This window comes from Molossus molossus, unplaced genomic scaffold, assembly GCF_014108415.1.
Source record: "Molossus molossus isolate mMolMol1 unplaced genomic scaffold, mMolMol1.p scaffold_m16_p_18, whole genome shotgun sequence".
In the NCBI taxonomy this organism is placed as follows: domain Eukaryota; kingdom Metazoa; phylum Chordata; class Mammalia; order Chiroptera; family Molossidae; genus Molossus; species Molossus molossus.
Genome location: NW_023425353.1, coordinates 16,935,157 through 16,956,469, shown reverse-complemented (window position 1 = coordinate 16,956,469; position 21,313 = coordinate 16,935,157). Strand labels below are relative to the sequence as shown.

Genomic DNA, 21,313 nt, shown 5'->3' with positions numbered 1-21,313 from the left:
CTTACAAAAATTACAACCTCGAGTATTAGTATCCTTGCCCCTTCAGTGGCTCTGAAAAGATAGGCAACTAATTATTATTTTAAGTTTTCTTGTAAGAAATCTTTGGGGAACCAGCCAAGTTTAAATAGGGTAATTGGTAGGTCTATGGTTGCAATTTATGTAAATTATAGAAACATAACACCAGACATTTATCTAATTGAAGAAAATATGGTATTTGGTTACGTATCTAGAGGAATTCTACATGTGGTTTGTGCCATTCTCTTGAGAATCGTATTCTCTGGGGACAGACTATGCTAATAATGTTCAAAAGTTCAGTTTTGCTTTACTTCTCAAGAACTCAAAACATATTAAATATAAAATAGTATTTATATATTTCTTTAATAAAATATTATTAATATTGCTCTATAATTCTTTTTTTTTTTTTATCCTCATCCGAGGACATTTTTCCATTTTTTACTCAGATAGAGCGGGAAGGAGAGAGAGGAAGAGAGAGAAACATCGATGTGAAAGGGACACATCGAGTGGCCGCCACCCACACGACCCAGCCAGGGCCGGGGACAAACTGCAGCCAAGGTACGTGCCCTTAGCGGGAACCGAATCCGGGTCTCTGTGGACCGCAGGCTGACGCTCTAACCGCTGAGCCAAACCGGCCAGGGCTCTATAATTCTTTTAGAAGATGTTTATCCACATCCCTAACAGAGATGTTGGTTAGTTACACTCACCATTAGGTATTGCTTCTATTTTAAAATGTGAATTAACTCTTCACTTTCCTAATCAATCTGCAATCATAGGTTCCATGACCCTTAGTTGAGTTTCTGTTTCCTATAAATATAACACGCAATGTAAGACATTTAATACTGTCAAGTTTTTCCAAGAATTTCATACTCTAAATGTGTGAAGGTGCTATTTCTATAAGAAGTATATTAGAATTTAGATTCTTATAGAATTGCATATAAGAGAAGTCCCAAATATTTAAGCTTCAGAAATTATTCAAGCAAAATCCCTATTTCCTATCGAAAGGGGTCTGAAATAGAGTAAAATTGCAAGTTTAAAAAACCCCCATATAACATACAAGTCTGTCTCAATGCCTGAAGCAACCTCCAACCACAGCCGATCTGCAGGAACCTAGGAAACTTACAAAACAGGAGAAGGCCTCATGCTCTCACACTGGGACACTGGTAACTTGGAGATTACCACACCAGTGCTACTGGTACTCATTCACTTAACTTGCTTATTTAGCAAATAGTTATTGATCAACTTGTGCTTGCCAGGAACTGTGTCTGATGCAGGGGATTAAACATTGACATATTTTCTGCTTGAAAAGACAATCAAGCAAAGGAGACCATCTTGTAGAGACTTGCTGAGTTAGCAAAGGCCAGAGGTAGGAAGCTGAAGTGGCAGGGAGCATGGTAGGAATCTAGGAAGAGAGGACAGTGAGGGAAACAAGGAATAAAGATACCACTGTGATACCTTGATGTAGCAGGGAAGCACAGTTGGTCCTTGTGGTATATGGGGTGAGACAGGAAATTGAGAGGCAGGCTGAGCTGAATCACAGATCCTCATGTACCAAGGTCAAGGATTTAGATCTCATCCTGAAGACAAGGGATTAGAATTTAAAGATTTTTAGTAGAGTTTTATTTTATTTTATTTTTTTATCCTCACCCGAGGACATTTTTCCATTTTTTGTTCAGATAGAATGGGAGGGAAAGAGGAAGAGGGAGAGAGAGAGAGAAACATCGACGTGAAAGGGACACATGAAGTGGCTGCCACCTGCAAGACCAACCAGGGCCGGGGACAAACTATAACCGAGGTATATGCCCTTAGTGGGAACCGAACCTGGGTCTCTCTGGACCGCAGGCCAACGCTCTAACCGCTGAGCCAAACTGGCCAGGGCAAGAGTTTTATTTCTAAACAAAAACATTTATGTTTTTTCCTTTTGCCTTATAATCTGCCTTTAACTTTAATTTTCAAGTTAAATTGAACTTGTCAGCCTCTATAGCTGACATAAGATAAAGGCACACTGTGTAGACGGATTTAGAAGATGGGAGGAAGCCTGTTCAAATATGTGCAAGTTGACATTTTCATTCAAGTATATTAACGTAGAAATTTCTAAATGGGTCACCAGCTTAAAACGTCTCCTTTAAAACAGTGAGAAAGAAATAGCTATTATCTTGTGCCTGTCTTCTCTAAGAACTTTAAGTGGTCATGGCTCCATCTCCATTGGAGACAGCTAACTGCTGTCACCGTATCAAGTTTTAACCAGACATCATTTTGCAGTCATCCATCCATTCAGTCCATCTCATTTCTGACTAAGTGTCTCACATAAGTGAGTAGGTTCTGGTCAATAAAACTCACAGTTGTGTGAAAGACATCACGGAGCAAGGTTGGTGTGTGCTCAGCCCCCCTTTTAGCCAACAGCGTGGTCAACATCAGCATGGTCCTCTCGTCGTCCATGTCTTTGGGATAAGTCAGCTCCAGCACAGCAGCAAGGCAGTCCCTTCAGTCTGTTATAAAATGGCAAACTTGGGGCACAGCCTTCCAGCAGTGTGGTGTGTGAGGAGAGTAAGGAACAGAGAAGGAATGCCTATATCCCCCACAAATAAAAATTCCTCACAGAATAGGGAACATCTTAATATTAAGGAAGTGACAGTTTTCTTGTTTAAAAACCAGCCCTGGAAAGTTTGGCTCAGCAGTTAGAGCTTCGGCCCGAAGACCAAAGGGTCGAGGGTTTGATTCTGGTCACAGCCACATACCTGCGATTGCAGTTCAATCCCAGGCCCCAGTTGGAGTCCTGCAGGAGGCAACCAATCACTGTGTCTCTCTCATATGGATGTTTCTCCCCCCACCACTACCCGCAACTCTCTCTCTCCCTCTCTCCCTTCCAGTCTCTAAAAAAATCAATGGAAAATATCCTCGGGTGAAAATTAATAAAAACAATACAAACAACAACAACAAAACATATGACACAGGAGGTCCTAGACTAAAGTTCTGTACTCAAACAATGGGAAATCAGGCCTCAGAACATGTCTGACTTTTTTCAACTTCATTTTCTTTTATGAGAGTCAAGAAAACCATAGGCAAATAAAAGGTGTGGGAATGATTTAAGGGCCCATATTACCCAGTTTCTAAAATCAGGTAACTAAAGGCACCTTTTCTTTTTCTAGGAAATCATGGTTTTAATAAAATTTTTAAGGTGGTGAAGTATATTCTGTGGGAAATGGTCTGCTAATAACTTTATATTTTCACTTTCCAGCCATACCCCTCAGTTCATCCACACTTAAGAGGCTGCATCAGGAAAGAACAGGTTTTTCTATGCATAAAAGACGAAAAAACACTTAAAAATTCAACAGTCGAGTTGTTGCTTTTTCTAGGGACACAGTCAAAATACAAGTAATAACAAAATATAATCTCTTAGATGGTACCTCAATAAACCAGGGAGGGTATATTTAGAAACAGTGGCACGGTCTGTTGTTCTCAGCAACTGTTTCCTAGGGTTCTATTTACATGTATGATGGTGGATGTTGGGTCCATATCGCACACATTACCTTCACTCTACACTAACACTCTTATTACTGTGAACATGACACCCTGGAGAAGCATCTGAACAAAGTAATGAAGTATTAATCAATATTTTCTTGTTACTGAAAAAAAAAAAAAGTAAAAATAAAGACTTTAGGTAGAGGCTGACTCAATCAGAGGTACACCTTAGACAGATCATTCTGGAGTTTCTGTTATGGAAGGTGGGTTTTAGGGATATAACACAAAAGCAAGAAGACCAGTTAGGAGACTGTCACAAAAATCTAGGCAAAAGATGGCTTAGGACTTCACTATTCTTGATCATTGTCAGCCTAAATACAAACCAAGGCTGTGTTACAGCGTAAGAGATTTTCCAAGGGAAGAAGGAAAGAATTGGAAGAAATCGATAATAGCTACTGAAGAAAGCTATTGCTGTCCTCCTTACCACCACACTCCCATTCTTTTTTTTTTTTTTTTATCCTCACCTGAGGACATTTTTCCATTTTTTGTACAGATAGAGTGGGAGGGAGAGAGAGGAAGAGAGAGAGAGAGAAACATCGACGTGAAAGGGACACATCGAGTGGCTGCCACCTGCACGACCAACCAGGGCCGGGGACAAACTGCAACCGAAGTACGTGCCCTTAGCGGGAACCGAACCCGGGTCTCTCCGGACCACAGGCCGATGCTCTAACCGATGAGCCAAACCGGCTAGGGCTACACTCCTGTTCTTAATGTGTCAGTAATTTAGAATTCTTTTTTTTTTTAATCCTCACCCGAGGACATTTTTCCATTTTTTTGTTCAGATAGAGTGGGAGGGGGAGAGAGAGAGAGAGAGAGAAACATCGACACGAAAGGGACCCATCGAGTGGCTGCCACCCGCACGACCCAACCAGGGCCGGGGACAAACTGCAATTGAGGTACGTGACCTTAGCGGGAACCGAACCCAGGTCTCTCTGGACCACAGGCCGACCCTCTAACTGCTGAGCAGTAATTTATAATTCTTTGAAAGAACCCAGTAGTAAACCATAAAATGATGTTGCCAGGTGTTTCAAAATAAACCATATGAAGAATGGAAACACTTCCAATTCATAATTCAGGTGCAGAAGACTTACAATAGTTCACAATTTTCAAGCTCTCATTATAATCCCCCGTAAAGCATTGTAAGTATTTTTCCTACTGGAATGGTTTAACAGATGACCATAGGGTTTGAAATGCAGTGATTCAGCACAAAGTATAAGAGCAGATAATGAGAAGACTGAATGGCTTCAGATTTCTTTCTTTCTTTCTTTTTTAAATTATTAGTTGACTTGCTGAGTAACAGGCCAAGTTACAGTGAAATAAATCACTTGCATTTGAATATATAAGCTTATTGTCTAAAAATATCCCATTTAGCAAAGATGTATCAACTGAGTATATTTTGGGGGTGTATTGGCTGTTAGCATGTATTGCCAGCTGAATATTATAATATAGAAAACTCACTTATTAGGAATAAAAAAGATGAACATCACAAACTTAATCTTTTTCTCATCACTTCACCCAACCACCAACTTTCCTTCTGATCTGGTTTTCTTTAGTGACACTAATCAGGTGGGCTCCAAACTTCATGGTCACCTCTGACTTTTTCTGCTTTGTCATTTCTTATATCCAGGAAGTTACTGGTGAATTCCTATAAAGTACATTGTAATCCATCACTTTCTGCCTGCTATCACAGTGAATGGCTTAAGATTTTCTTTTTCCATTCCAAAACTAGTTTCAGGCAGTATCTGGTGTGTCAAAATTGGCTATGTAATATGTAAATACCCAATATTGTTTTTATTGTAAAAAATAGTTTAATATATTTAGAAGATAGAATTTTAATTAGACACTTATGCAATATCTAAGATGCCTCCTTGAAACTTAAAGGTCTAAGAAGAGAATCTAACACTGAACTATTGAATGCCAAATCTGAGACTTCATAATCCGTTTTTGTTGAAAAAACAAAACAAAAAACAGACCCTCAGGAGCATATACACAAACAGTCCAACAGAGGGCAGCAAAACCTCACTAACCAGTTTTTGACCCCTAACAGCTTTTCTATATTATTTAACAATACTTCATGTTTTTAAATTATAGTTGATATACAATATTATAATTAGTTTCAGGTGTACACCATAGTAATTAGACATTTATATACCTTACAAAATGATCACCACAATAAGCCTAGTAGTCCCAACCTGGCACCATACACAGTTATTTTAATATTATTCAGCAGAATTGTATGAACATATTTGTTTATAGATACATGTTCATATATATGTAGATGGATTAGTTGGTCTTATAGTAATCATGAAATTGTAGAGTCGTGTTCAGGCATAACAGATTTCTTCCCAGAATTCTGAGGCTTCTGAAGGCTCTTGGATGGATGGAACCTGAGGCAATAGGAGGGAACAAAGGTGGGTGGCTCAATGGCAACATCTGCTGGTGGTTTGCCAACTCTTACAAAGAATGGTGGTTTAAGGTACAATGGGATTCTTTTTAAAAATATGTTCCAACTATGCACCTGAGTTTCCCCATCTGTAAAATGAACATAATTGTACCTAAACCAGAAGGGTTTGTTGGGCAGATTAAATGTAAAGAGGGTGAAACACTAAGTGTTCACTTTTAATTTGTTTTAAATGTGGCAAAAATGCATAAAAATTTACCATCTTCATCAGTTTGAAGTGTCTAGTTCAGTCAAGTTAAGTACATTCACATTATGTGTAACCAATTCTCAGAACTCTTTTCATGTTGCACAACGGAAATTCTATATCCACTAAACAAAACTTCCCCATTCCCCCTCTGCCAGTCCACAGCACCACATTCTACTCTCTGTCTCTGATTTCGCCTATTCTAGGTACCTCATGTTAGTGGAATTATATAATATGTCTTTTTGTGATTGCCTTATTTACTCAGAATAACGTCCTAGAGGTTTACCATGTTGAAGCATGTATCAGAATTTCCTTCCTTTTTAAGGCTAATATTACATTGCATGTATCTACATCTGGTATATTCTAAAACAGGAATTTAAAAAATAATTTTGGGACTATTGCTTTTAGTCATAGAGGAATAACAAAGATCAGACTTATTCTCCCACTATAAACAACTAGACACCTGGGCAAAATATATAAAAGCAATCATATTCAGACATTAGACAACAGGCAGTACGAATCATAATTCCTTGGGGAAGGAAACAAAAGCGTAAGCTTTTCAAGCACCCCAGATTCTTGCCTAGAGGCAATTCTCAGGCTGTGGATGCAGGACGGGTGATGGAAGCAGAGCCCAGCAACCTGTCTGAATTGAGTCTGGGGAGGCCAAAGTTGTCTGGCAGAGTTCTAGAGACTAGGGAGCTATGCAGAGAGAGACCCAGATATCTGAATAGGAGGTGTCCTTGACCATGCATGTGTAGGTGAAACTTCTTGAGGCAGGGCAAAGAAAGACTGGGTAGTTGTAAGCTGAATAATACTTAGAGCTCATACTGGGTGAAGAATGTGAGAACTTCAAATAGCCTAAGTCCTCAGTAGCCAGTGGAAAGTACACAGTAATCAATTGAGCCACTCAACAGATACTGAGAGGTGTCATAGCTTAGTAAGACTGAATGATCCCCAGAATAAAGGCGAATTTACATCTATTGTAGCAAAAATTAAAATAGGCCTTGAAAGGATCAGATTGATGTGTATAAACAGCTTACCTGCTTATCAGAACAAAGTCTAATACTCTTTAAAGTAAAACACTATTCAGAGACTTATAATGGCCAGTATCCAAAAGAAATATTACTAAACTTGTTAAGAATCAGAAAAATGTTGACTCACAATCAAGAGATAAAAATCAATCAATAAAAACATAGGAATGATGGAACTAATAGATAAAATTGTTTTTGTTAATTTGATTTTTCCCATCACCTCCTTTATGCCTTCTTCTACCTCCACCCATCCCCCCATCACCACACTGTTGTCCATGTCCATGAGTTCTCTCTCTTTATATATTTTTTGTTCAATCTTTCTACCCCCACAACCCCTCCACCTCCTACCACCCTTCTGTCTGCCTGTTCTCTATCTATGAGTCTGTCTCTATTTTGCTTGGTAGTTCAGTTTGTTCATTAAATTCCACATGTGAGTGAAATCGTATGGTGCTTGTCTTTCTCTGGCTTATTTCACTTAGCATAATGTTCTCCAGGTCCATCCTTGCTTTTGCAAAGGGTAAAATTTTCTTCCTTTTTACAGCATTGTAGTATTCCTCTGTGAAATGTACCACAGCTTTTTTATCCACTTATCTACTGATGGACATTTGGGCTGTTTCTAAATCTTGGCTATTGTAAATAACGCTGCAATGAACATAGGGGTGCATATATTCTTTCAAATCACAGTCTGAGTTTCAGGATTCTTCGGATAAATTCCCAGAAGAGGAATCACTAGGTCATAAGGCAGTTCCACTTTTACTTTTTTTGAGGTAACTCCATACTGCTTTCCACAGTGGCTGCACAAATCTGCATTCCCACCAACAGTGCATGAGGGATCCCTTTTCTCTACATCCCCACCAACACTTGTTGTTTGTTGACTTATTGATGATAGCCATTCTGACAGGTGTGAGGTGATATCTCATTGCAGTTTTTTTGTTGTTGTTCAGATAGAGTGGGAGGGAGAGAGAGGAAGAGAGAGAGAGAAACATCGACGTGAAAGGGACACATCGAGTGGTTGCCACCTGCACGACCCAACTGGGGCCAAGGACAAACTGCAACCAAGGTACATGCCCTTAGCAGGAACCAAACCCAGGTCTCTCTGGACTGCAGGCCGATGCTCTAACCACTGAGCCAAACCGGCCAGGGCTCATTGCGGTTTTAATGTGCATTTCTGATGACTATTGATGTTTAGCATTCTTTCATATGTCTATTGGCCACCTGTATGTCCTTTTTGGAGAAGAGTCTATTAAGTTTTTTTGCCCATTTTTAAAATTGTTTTTTGTTTTTTTGGTGTTGAGTTTTATAAATTCTTTATAAATTTTGGATATTAATCCTTTATCAGATATATAATTGGTGAATGGGTTCTCCCATTCAGTGGTTTGTCTTTTCATTTTGTTGGTTTCCTTTGCTGTGCAAAAACTCTTTAGTTTGATGTAGTCCCATTTGTTTATTTTGTCTTTTGTTTCCCTTGCCTGAGGTGATAGATATATCAGAAAAAATACTGCTACAAGAAATGTCTGAGATTTATTGCCCATGTTTTCTTCTAGGATTTTATGGTTTCAAATCTAACATTTAAGTCTTTAGTCCATTTTGAGTTTATTCTTGTGTGCAGTGTAAGAAGGTGGTCTAGGTTCATTTTTTTTTTTTGCACATATTTGTCCAATTTTCCCAACACCATTTATTGAATAGACTATCTTCAGTCCACTTTATGTTTTTGCCTCCTTTGTCAAGTATTAATTGACTATAAAGGCATGGATTTATTTCTGGGTTCTCTATTCTATTCCACTGATTCATATGTCTGTTTTTTATGCTAGTACCATGCTGTTTTGATTACTATGGCCTTGTAGTATAGTTTGATACCAGGAAGCATGATTCCTTCAGCTTTGTTCTTCTTTCTCAAGATCGCTGTTGCTATTTAAGTTTTTCTGTGGTTTCATACAAAATTTTTGAAGTATTCATTCTAGTTCTGTGAAAGACTCCATTGGTATCTTGATAGGAATTGTGCTGAATCTGTAGATTGCTTTGGGTAGTATGGACATTTTAATGATGTTAATTCTTCCCATCCATGAACACAGTATATGTTTCCACTTATTTGTATCTTCTTCAATTTCCTTTCTTCAGTGTCTTATACTTTTCTAAGTATAGGTCTTTTCATCCTTGGTTAAATTTATTTCTAGGTATTTTATTCTTTTTGAAGCAATTGTGAATGAGATTGTGTTTTTCTAAGTTTCCCTTTCTGATAGTTTATTATTGGTATATAAAAATGCAACTGATTTCCAGATATTTATTTTGTATCCTGCTACTTTACTAAATTCATTGATCAGTTCTAGTAGTTTTTTGGTGGAATCTGTAGGACTCGCTATATACAGTATCATGTCATCTGCAAATAATGAGAGTTTTGCTTCTTCCTTTCCATTTGGATGCCTTTTATTTCTTCTTCTTGTCTGATTGCTGTAGCTAGGACTTCCAGTACTATGTTGAGTAAGAAGTGGACATCCCTGTCTTGTTCCCAATATTAAGGGGAACGCTTGTAGTTTTTGCCTATTGAGTATGATGTTGGCTGTGGGTTTGGCATATATGGCCTTCATTATGTTGAGGTATGTTCCCTCTATTCCCACTTGCCTGAGAGTCTTTATTATAAATGGGTGCTTGATTTTATCAAATGCTTTTCCTGCATCCATTGATATGATAATGTGGTTTTGAGACTTTAATTTGTTTACATAGTGTATCATATTGTTTTGTGGATACTATGCCAGCCTTGCATCCCCAGAATAAATGCCACTTGATCATGGTGTATGATCTTTTTAATGTATTGCTGGATTCCGTTTGCTAATATTTTATTGAGGATTTTAGCATCAGGGATATTGGCCTATAATTTTATTTCTTTGTCATGTCTTTATCTGGTTTTGGAATTAGGATAATGCTGGCTTCATAAAATGAGATTGGGGATCTTCCCACCTCTTGAATTTTTTTGGAATAGTTTGAGAAGCATAGGTGTTAGGATCTAAATTATTTGGTGTGTTTTGCTGAGTATAGATATCCAGTTATTCCAGCATCACATATTGAAAAGACTACAATTTTTGCCACTGAATTGCCTTTGCACCTTAGCTGAAACTGAGCTTTCCTTATGTTTGGTTATATTTCTGGACTCTCCCAATTTGGGCCTAATAACTGTCTCTCTTCATACCACTACTACACTGTTTTGGTTATTGTAGCTTTACAGTAAGATTTAGATAAGTCCAATTTGGTTAATCTAATCTTTCTCAGATTAGCTATTCCAGTTCTCTTAGATTTCCATATGAATTTTATTTTTTTTATTTTCACCAGAGGATATTTTTCTATTTATCCTCAGGTAGAGAGAGAGGGAGAGAAAGGGAGAGAGACAGAAACATCGACGTGAGAAGGACACATCAACTGGTTGCCTCCCGCACCTGGGGACAAAATCACAACCTAGGTATGTGCCATTGGCTGGAATCGAACCCAGGACTCATTGGTCCACAGGCCGACACTCTACCACTGAGCTAAACCAGCCAGGGCTCCATATCAATTTTAGAATCAGTTTGTCAATTTCTACAAAACAGTACACTTAGATTTAGATTTGGATTGTGTTAAACCTATGGATTAATTCTGGGGAGAGCTGACCTCTTAACAAAATTGAGTCTTCCAATACATGAACACAGTGTATTTTTTCATTCTTTAGGTTTTCATTAAATTTTCATCAATGTTTTATAATTTCTAGTGTATAGTGTACACCCTCCCCCTTTTCTTTTAACATTTCCTGTAGTTCTGGTCTCCTGGTAATGAATTCTTTCAGGTGTTTTTTTTGGTTAAAAGTATTTTTTTTAATTTTTTATTTTTTTGTTACATATGTTTCTCCTTTTTTACCCCATTGACACCCTCCTCCCCATCCCCCCCGCCCTGTCCCCAGCTTTGTTGTCCATGTCCATTGGTTATATATACATGCATATAAGTTCTGTGGTTTATCTCTTCCCATCCCCCACCACCTCTTCTGAGGGTTGTCAGTCTGTACCCTATTTCCATGTCTCTGGGTCTACCCTTTTCCTCAAACTATCTTTCTTTCTTACAGCTGCATAATACTCCATTGTGTATATGCACCACTGCTTTTTTATCCATTCGTCTACTGATGGACACTTGGGTTGTTTCCAGATCTTAGCTATTGTAAATAGTGCTGCTATGAACATGGGGGTACATATATTCTTTCTGATTGGTGTTTCAGGCTTCTTAGGGTATATTCCTAGAAGTGGGATGAAGTGGGATCACTGGGTCAAATGGCAATTCAATTTTTAATTTTTTTTTTTTTATCCTCACCTGAGGACATTTTTCTATTTTTTGTTCAGGTAGAGTGGGAGGGGGAGAGAGGAAGAGAGAGAGAAACATCGATGTGAAAGGGACACATCGAGTGGCTGCCACCCGCACGACCAACCAGGGCCGGGGACAAACTGCAACCGAGGTACATGCCCTTAGCGGGAACCGAACCCGGGTCTCTCGGGACCGCAGGCCGATGCTCTAACCGCTGAGCCAAACCGGCCAGGGCTCAATTTTTAATTTTTTTAGGTAACACTATAGTGTTTTCCATAGTGGCTGCACCAGTCTGCATTCCCACCAGCAGTGCACTAAAGTCCCCTTTTCTCCACACCCTCGCCAACACTTGTTTGATGATTTGTTGATGGCGGCCATTTTGACAGGTGTGAGGTGATACCTCATTGTTGTTTTAATTTGCATCTCTCTGATGATTAGTGATGTTGAGCATTTCTTCATATGTCTCTTGGCCATTTGTATGTCCTGTTTGGAGAGGTGTCTATTCGGCTCCTCTGCCCATTTTTTAATTGGGTTGTCTTCCTTTTGTTGAGTTCTTTGAGCACTCTATATATTTTGCAAATTAACCCCTTATCTGATGTATCATTGGCAATGATGTTCTCCCATACAGTGGGTTGCCTTTCCATTTTGATGGTTGTTTCTTTTGCTGTGCAGAAGCTTTTTAGTTTGATGTAGTCCCATGTGTTCATTTTTTCCTTTGTTTCTGATGCCTTAGGTGATGTATCAGTGAAAATTCTGCTGCGTATGATGTCTGAAATTTTGTTGCCTACATTTTCTTCTAAGATTCTTATGGATTCAGAAGTCACATTTAAGTCTTTTATCCATTTTGACTTTATTCTTGTGTGTGAGTTGATGGTCTAGTTTCATTTTTTTGCATGTAGCTGTCCAATTTTCCCAACACCATTTATTAAAGAGGCTGTCTTTACTTTATTGTATTCTCTTGCCACCTTTGTCAAATATTAATTGAGCATATTGCCTTGGGTCCATTTCTGGGTTCTCTGTTCTGTTCCACTGGTCTATATGCCTGTTCTTGTGCCAGTACCAGGCTGTTTTGATTATAGTTGCTTTGTAGTATAACCTGATATTTGGTATTGTGATCCCACCTACTTTGTCCTTCTTTTTCAAAATTGCTGTGGATATTCAAGGTCTTTTTTGGTTCCAGAAGAACTTTTGAAGTATTTGCTCTAGTTCTGTGAAATATGTCATTGGTATTTGATGGGAATTGCATTGAATCTATAGATTGCTTTGGGTACTATGGACATTTTAATGATATTAATTCTTCCAATCCATGAACACGGTATGTGCTTCCACTTTTTTATATCTTCCTCTATTTCTTTTTTCAATGTCCTGTAGTTTTCTGCAAATAGGTCCTTTACTTCTTTGTTAAGTTTATTCCTAGGTATCTTTTTTTTTTTGCCACAATGGTAAATGGGATTGTTTTTTCAGTTTTTCTTTCTGTGAGTTCATCATTGGTGTATAAGAATGCCGTTGATTTCTTGACATTAATTTTGTATCCTGCTACTTTGCCAAATTCATTTATTAAGTCTAGTAGATTTTTGATGGAGTCTTTAGGGTTTTCTATGTATAATATCATGTCAGCTGAAAATAATGACAGTTTCACTTCCTCCTTTCCAATTTGGATCCCTTTTTTTCTTCATGTCTGATTGCTGTGGCTAAGACTTCCAGTACAATGTTAAACAAGAGTGGTGAGCCCTGGCTGGTTTGGCTCAGCACTTAGAGCATCAGCCTGCGGCCCGGAGAGAACCGGGTTCAGTTCCCACTAAGGACATGTACCTCGGTTGCTGTTTGTCCCTGGCCCTGGTTGGTTGTGCGGGTGGTGACCACTCGATGTGAACCTTTCACATCAATGTTTCTCTCTCTCTCTGTTCATCTGTCTCCCTCCCACTCTACCTGAACAAACAATGGAGAAATGTCCTCGGGTGAGGATAAAAAAAAAAAAAAAAAAAGAGTGGCGAAAGTGGACATCCCTGTCTTGTTCCTGTTCTTAAGGGAAATACTTTTAGTTTCTGCCCATTGAGTATGATATTGGCTATAGGTCTTTCATATATGGCCTTTATTATGTCGAGATATGATCCCTCTATTCCCACATTGCTGAGTGTTTTTATCAGAAACGGATGCTGGATTTTGTCGAATGCTTTTTCAGCATCTATTGATGTGATCATGTGGTTTTTATTCATTTTGTTTATGTGGTGTATCACATTTATTGATTTGGGAATATTGAACCAGCCTTGCATCCCTGGGATGAATCCCACTTGGTCATGGTGAATAATTTTTTTTGATGTATTGCTGGATCCAATTTGCTAGTATTTTGTTCAGAATTTTGGCGTCTATGTTCATCAGGGATATCAGCCTGTAGTTTTCTTTCTTTGTAGTGTCTTTTTCTGATTTTGAAATTAGAATTATGCTGTCCTCATAAAACAAGTTTGGAAGTCTTCCTTCTTCTTGAATTTTTTTGAAATAGTTTGAGGAGAATGGGTGGTAGTTCTTTTTTGAATGTTCAGTAAAACTCCCCCGTGAAGCCATCTGGGCCTGGGCTTTTATTTGCTGGGAGAGTCTTGATTACCTCTTCAATTTCCTTAGTTGTTGTTGGTCTGTTCAAGTTTTCTATCTCTTCCTGGTCCAGTTTTGGGAGACTGTGAGTTTCTAGAAATTTGTCCATTTTGCTTAGATTGTCGAATTTGTTGCCATATAATTGTTCATAGTAGCTGTTAACGATCTTTTGTATTTTTGTGGTATTAGTTGTTACTTCTCCTCTTTCATTTCTGATTTTATGTATTTGGGATCTCTCTGTTTCTTGGTGAGTCTAGCTAAGGGTCTATCAATCTTGTTTATCTTTGCGAAAAAACAGCTCTTTGTTTCATTGATCCTTTGAATTTTTTTTTTCTTTATGTCATTTATTTCTGCTCTGATCTTTACTATTTCCTTCCTTCTGCTTGCTCTGGGGTTTTCTTTTTGTTTGCTTTCTAATTCTTTAAGTTTTGAGGTTAAACAGTCAATTAGAAATTTTTCTTGTTTCTTGAGGTAGGCCTGTAGTGCTATGAACTTCCCTCTCAGAACTGCTTTCGCTGCATCCCATAGATTTTGTGTTGTTGTGTGTTCATTTTCATTGGTTTCCAGGAAGTTTTTAATTTCTTCCTTGATCTTCTCGGTAACCCATTCATTGTTTAATAACATGCTATTTAGCCTCCAGGTGTTCAAATGTCTTTGCATGTTTTCGTTGCAATTGATTTCTAGTTTCTGCCATTGTGATCTGAGAAGATGCTTGATATGATTTCAATCTTCTTGAATTGTAGAGATTTAGTTTGTGTCCTATCATGTGATATATCTTTGAGAATGTCTCATATGCACTGGAGAAGAATGTGATTTCTGTAGTTTTAAGGTGTAATTCTCTGTAGATATCTATTAAATCCATTTGGTCTAGTGCTTCACTTAGAGTCTCTGTTTCCTTGCTAAATTTTTGTCTAGAGGATCTATCCAGTGGTGTCAACAGGGTGTTGAAGTCCCCTGCTATGATTGTATTGCTGTCAATTTCTCCTTTGAAATCCTCCAGAAGATTTTTAATATATTTTGGTGCTCCTATATTGGGTGCATATATGTTTATCAAGGTTATATCTTCCTGTTGGATAGATCCTTTCAATATTATGTAGTGGCCTTCTTTGTCTCTAGTTATGGTCTTCATTTTGAAATCTATTTTATCAGATATGAGTATTGCTACCCCAGTTTTTTTTTCCTTTCCGTAGGCTTGGAAGATTTTTTTTCCATCCCTTCACTTTCAACCTATGTGAGTCTTTGTTGTGAGGTGGGTCTCTTGTAAACAACATATAGATGAGTCATGCTTTCTTATCCAATCAGCTACTCTGTGTCTTTTTATCAGAGCATTCAGTCCATTTACATTTAAGGTGATTATTGATATATACTTATTTATTGCCATTTTTGTTTAGTTTGGTTATAGTTTTCTTCCTATTTCTTCTACTAATTACAGCAGTCTTGTAGTGCTGGTTTGGTGCTAATGTATTCCCTTAGCCTTTTTTTTTTGTCTGGGAAGCTCTTTATTTGACCTTCTATTTTGAATGATAGCCTTGCTGGGTAGAGTAGTCTTGGATTCAGATCCTTGTTTTTCATGACCTTGATTACTTCATGCCATTCCCTTCTGGCCTGTAGTGTTTCTGTTAAGAAGTCAGCTGAGAGCCTTATGGGGTTTCCTTTGTAGGTGACCTGTTGCTTATCTCTTAATGCTTTTAGGATTTTTTGTCTTTAAATAGTATGTGTCTTGGTGTAGGCCTGTTTGGGTTCTTCTTACTTGGGACTCTCTGTGGTTTTTGAACTTAAATGCCTTCTTCCTTTACCAAATTAGGGAAGTTTTCTGTCACTATTTCTTTGAATATATTCTCTAATGCTTGCTCATTTTCTTCTTCTTCAGGGACTCCTATGATGCGAATATTATTATGTTTCCAGGTGTCCCACAGTTCTCTTAAGCTGTCTTCCTGTTTTTTAATAGTTTTTTCCTTTTGGTTTTCTGATTGGTTGATTTTTTTTTTCTACCTTGTCTTCTAATTTGCTGATCTGGTCCTCAGCCTCCTCTACTCTGCTCTTTAGACCTTCCAATGTGTTATTTATTTCTGATATGTCATCTTGATCTCTTCTTGATGGTTTTTAATTTCCAATTGGTTTATTTTCAGCATCTCTATGTCCTTGCTCATGCTGTTGAGCTTCCTCAAGATCATGCCTCTGAATTCTAGCTCTGTTAACTTGCCTAACTACTCCACATTGATCTCATCTTCGGTGGAGGTCTCTTGTTCTTTAATTTGGCTTTTGTTTCTGTGTTTCACCATTTTGGCTATCACAGTGGGCTTTGGAGCCTGCCACGTTTTCCCTGTGGGTATTGGTGTTCTGCTGTTTGTGGCTCCCTCTCCTGGGTTTAGATGAGCAAGGGGGAACTCACGTTAAATACCACTGTCAAGTCTTACTTTCCTGGTTAGAGTTGCTAGCCCAGGAATGGTACTGTTATCCTCTAGCTTTTTGCCTGGAGGCTAGCAGTCCAGGTTACTTGAAGAGTTTTGGGTTGTCAGTTGATTGAAAAACTCCCTCAGGCTCTCAGCATAAGGGGATTTCCCGAGGGTGGGGCAGATGCTGGTTGTTAGTGAGCCTCAATTTGCATTTCAATGGCCCACAGGGTGGGGTTGAATCTCCGAGGGAGGGGCTGCTGCCTCTCCCCAGAGCCCTGGGAAGGAGCAATATGGCCACCGTCTTGTGTGGCTGCAACTCAGCAAAAGCTCTGAGCGCCCTCCAAATCCCGAGTGTCCCCACACAGTTCCAGTCCAGTCTGCCCTCCCTCTGCCGGAGCCCAATGTGAGTGGCTGTGGCTATTTTAGCCTCTGTCCGGCCTCTGCGCTATGGAGCCGCCTGGGACTTTAACCCGAGGGCGCTGCTCCCAGCTGAGGCCGCTGCCGAGCTGCTGACCGTGGGCTCCCAGCCCTTGTCTTGTGCCTTCACAATCCTACCAGGATCTAGTCAGTGTCCCTGGTTACATGGTCCTCGCAAACTGCTTTTCTGTGGCTTTTTCCCTTCGATTTGTCTTTGTTTTAGTTGTAATTTCAGTTTGGTCCTGGGAGGGGCGGAGGTGGACAGGCTGGTGCCACACCCACGTGTGGCGGATAAAAATAAGGAGGGACACCTTGCCTGGGAAGGTCCTCCCTGAGGAGGGGTCCCTGTCCCACACCAGGCACCCAGCTGAGGGTTCCAGTGCCAGGAAGAGAAGTCCCCATCACTTCTGGCTGGAAAAACCAGCGGGAACTAAGGCTGAAGAAGGCTGAGGCTGCAGGAGGCCCAGGCAGCTCCTCTTAAAGGACCCGCACATAGACTTACACTCGTCCCTCGTTTATCGCGGTTGATCCGTTCCAGACACTGGCGGTTGCACCTGGCATTGAAGGATTCCTGGGGTGCTCAAACACATAGGCCTACAGTCCACACATACAGTAATTTTAATTTTAATTATAATACAGAAGTGTATAATTGACTCAGACAACCGAGCACGCACTGTATCATTTTCACTGTCTCGATCAACTTTTTAATGAATATATTTGAAAAACTGTGATAGAGTGAACCCTCAAAAGTAGCAGCGTGAAGTGGCAAGGGACGACTGTACTTGGACTTGTTCCCTCTAAGCTCGGAGGGGAGGCAGCTTGAAAGGCACCATAGATATACAGGGAAGAACTGAGATGTTTGGCTTCCAGATGAGGGCTGGAGAGGCAACTTTCTCTCAGACAGACATGCTGGCAGAGGCCTTTGTTCCTTTGGTGAGCCCTTTTCCGGGGCCACAGACTGGGTGGCCATATCTGGGACTCCAGCAATCTGGCTCACACTGTTCACCCCCTCCCCAGGATGATTCCCTGAGGCCTTGCTCCACCCAACTTTTGGGCCCACCCAAGCTGTTTCCAAAGGCTTTGCCATAGAATCGGCCTAAAATCTCTCAAACAAGCAGTGGCTGGTCTCAGCAAGCCTCATACCTCTCATTAAGTAGCCCCAGGCCTGGCACTAGAAGTAGCCAGCCTTGGTTCACAACTTGGCTTTGCCTGGGCACCTCCAAGCCCAGCACCATAAGCAGCCATCTGCAGATCACTTTGTAGCTTATGCTGGGTGGCCCTGGATAGAACACAGGCAGTGGCTGACCTTGCCCCAGAGTCAGCTCACCCAGTGGACAGCTTCAGACCACATCGAAACACCGCCACCCAACCACCTCCACAAGTGACACACTCAATGAGTGAATCAGTGGATACCAGAGCCCTGATGAAGTAAGTCTTGCTCTGTGTGGTAGGCCCCTAAACTGATCCTCCAAGGTAGTCAGAGGCCAGTGGTCAGTGGACACAGCCAGACCTTGCTGCTGACCAGCCTGAGTAAATCCCTCCCACTGATGTGCCAGCAGCAATTAAGACTCAATTACAACAGAAGAGTGGACAGTCCACACGAGGGGTGCACCTTGAGGGCCTTGCTGGGATTATCAGGAAGGCCGTGCCACTGGATCCTACAGGACACAACAATAGGCCACCCTATGAAGCCTAGGAGACATAGTAACTCTACCTAGCACATAGAAACAATCACAGGGAAGCAGCCAAAATGAGGAGACAAAGAAACATGTCCCAAATGAAGGAAAAGAACAAAACTCCAAGAAAAGAATTAGACAAAATGGAGATAAGCAATCAATCAGATGCAGAGTTCAAAACACAGGTTATAAGGTTGCTCAAGGAACTTAGTGAGACATTCAAGGGACTTAGTGAAACCTTCAAGGAACTTAAGGAGACCTCCAAGGAACTTAGTAAGAAGATCAACAACATAAAAAGGACCAGTCGGAAATGAAGGAGGCATTAACTAAAATAAAAAATAATTTACAGGCTATTAACAGCAGAGTAGGTAAATCCAAGAAGCAAACCATTGACTTGGAATATAAGGAAGCAAAAAACACCCAATAAGAACAGCAAAAAGAAAAAAGAATTTAAAAAAAATGTGTAAGGAGCCTCTGGGACAACTTCCAGTGTGCCAACATTTGCATCATGGGGGTGCCAGAAGAAGAAGAGAGAGCAAGAAATTGAAAACCTATTTGAAAAAATAATGACAGAAAACTTCCCTCACTTGGTGAAGGAAACAGACATACAAGTCCAGGAAGCATAGAGAGTCCCAAACATGATGAACCCAAAGAGGTCCACACCAAGACACATCATGATCAAAATGTCAAAGGTTAAAGACAAAGAGAGAATCTTAAAAGCAGCAAGAGAAAAGCAGTTTGTACCTATAAAGGAGCTCCTATAAGACTGTCAGCTGATTTCTAAAAAAAAAAAAAAAAAAAAAAAAAAAAATTACAGGCCAGAAAAGAGTGGCAAGAGATGAAAAGCAACGGCCTACAACCAAAATTACTCTATCCTGCAAAGCTATCATTTAGAATTGATGGACATATCAAGAGTTTCCCAGACAAGAAAAAGCTAAAGAAGTTCATCACTGCTAAACCAGTATTATATGAAATGTTCAAGGGTCTTCTTGAAGGAGAACAACAAAAATATGAACAATAAAATGGCAATTAATACATATCTATCAACAATTGAATCTATAAACAAAATGAGTAAGCAGAACAGAAACAGACTTATAGATACAGAGAACTCTTTGTTGTTTGCCAGATGGGCGAGGGCTGGAGGGATGGGTGAAAAAGATGAAGAAATTAAGAAGTAATTGGTTGTTAGACTGATCCACCTCAAGGAGAAGGGTGGAGGGAGGGCTGGAGGAGATAAATCAAAGCACTTCTATGCATATGTGCATAACCAATGGACACTGACAATAGTGTGGGGAAAGCAGGAGGGGGCGGGATTGGGGAGGAGGGGGTCAATGGGGAAAAAAGGGGGAACATATGTAATACATTCAACAATAAAGATGAGTGGAAAAAAAAAAAAAGCAATAAAAACCCCAAACCTATTTTGCCCTTGTTTCTGAAAGATATTTCACTGGGTATAGAATTCTAGGTTATTTTTTCTTTCAGCACTTAAAAAATATTGCTCATTGCTTCTTTTTTTTTGTTTTTTTTATCCTCACCCGAGGACATTTTTCCATTTTTTGTTCAGGTAGAGTGGGAGGGAGAGAGAGGAACAGAGACAGAGAGAGAGAAACATCGATGTGAAAGGAACACATTGAGTGGCTGCCACCTGCACAACCGACCAGGGCCGGGGACAAACTGCAACCGAGGTACGCGCCCTTAGCGGGAACCGAACCCAGGTCTCTCAGGACCGCAGGCCGACGCTCTAACCGCTGAACCAAACTTGGTTGCTTTGTTTTCAAGGAGAAATCTTTTGTCATCCTTATCTTTGTTTCTTTGTATGTAACATGTCTTTTTCTTCTGTTTGCTTTTTAAGATTTTCTCTTTGTAACTGGTTTTGAACAATTTAATTATGATATGCCTTGGTGTAGTTTTACTGTTTAAGGTTTATTGAGCTTTGTTGGATCTGTGGGTTTATAGCTTTCATAAAGTTTGGAAAAAATTCTTCAATTATTTCTTCAAATATTTTTTTTCTGTCTTCTCCTCTCTTCATTCCTTTTGAGACTCCAATTACATGTATATTGGGGCACTTCAAATTGTCCCATGGCTCACTGATACTCTTTTCATTTAAAAATGTTTTCTGTGTTTAATTTCAAGTAGTTTATATTGTTATGTCTTGTTCATCTTTTCTTCTGCGATGTCTAATCTGCTGTTAATCCCATCCAGTGAATCTTTTATCTCACATATGATAGTTTTTACTTCTAGAAGTTAGATTTGGGTCTTTTTTCATATATTTCATTTCTTCACTTAACATTAAAAAATATGGAACACAGATATGGTAATATTCCATGCCCTTGTCTGCTAATTCTCACATCTGTGTCAATTCTGGGTTGGTTTCAATTGTTTTTTATATTTTTCTTCTTGCTATGGGTTGTATTTTCTTGCTTGCCTTGTAGTCTTTGATTAGATGGCAGTCACTGTGAATTTTATCCAGTTATGTGCTGTATATTTTTGTATTCCTATAAATATTCTTGAGCTTTGTTATGGGATGCAGTTAAGTTATTTAGAAATAGTCTGATCCTTTCTGGCCTTTAAGACTTGTGAGATGGAACCACAGTACTCTTTACTAGAGAGCTAATCATTCCTACTTAAAGTAGGCCCTTCTGAGTACTTTACCCAATTAAGATATTATTTAGTGTGGTTTGTGGGAACAGGCACTACTCCCAGCA

The 21,313-nt window shown here is 39.5% G+C and overlaps 1 protein-coding gene across 1 annotated transcript; it reads right to left on the bottom strand.

Annotated features, from left to right (window-relative positions):
* Nucleotides 1–2,289: 2,289 nt before the first annotated feature.
* Nucleotides 2,290–3,531, bottom strand: LOC118633522 (BH3-interacting domain death agonist-like). Its single transcript, XM_036267443.1, has 2 exons — nt 3,505–3,531; nt 2,290–2,472 (listed from the first exon to the last, which is right to left on the bottom strand). Exons 1-2 carry the CDS (start codon nt 3,529–3,531, stop codon nt 2,290–2,292), a joined length of 210 nt encoding a protein of 69 aa, XP_036123336.1.
* Nucleotides 3,532–21,313: the final 17,782 nt, after the last annotated feature.

Bases quoted from the DNA above. Each gene is read 5' to 3' on its own strand.
- LOC118633522 (XM_036267443.1), bottom strand. From the start codon at position 3,531: ATGGACCCAACATCCACCATCATACAT. The intron at 2,473-3,504 runs GTAAATAGAACC...GCTGTGCTGGAG, and splicing joins CAACATCCACCATCATACAT to CTGACTTATCCCAAAGACAT.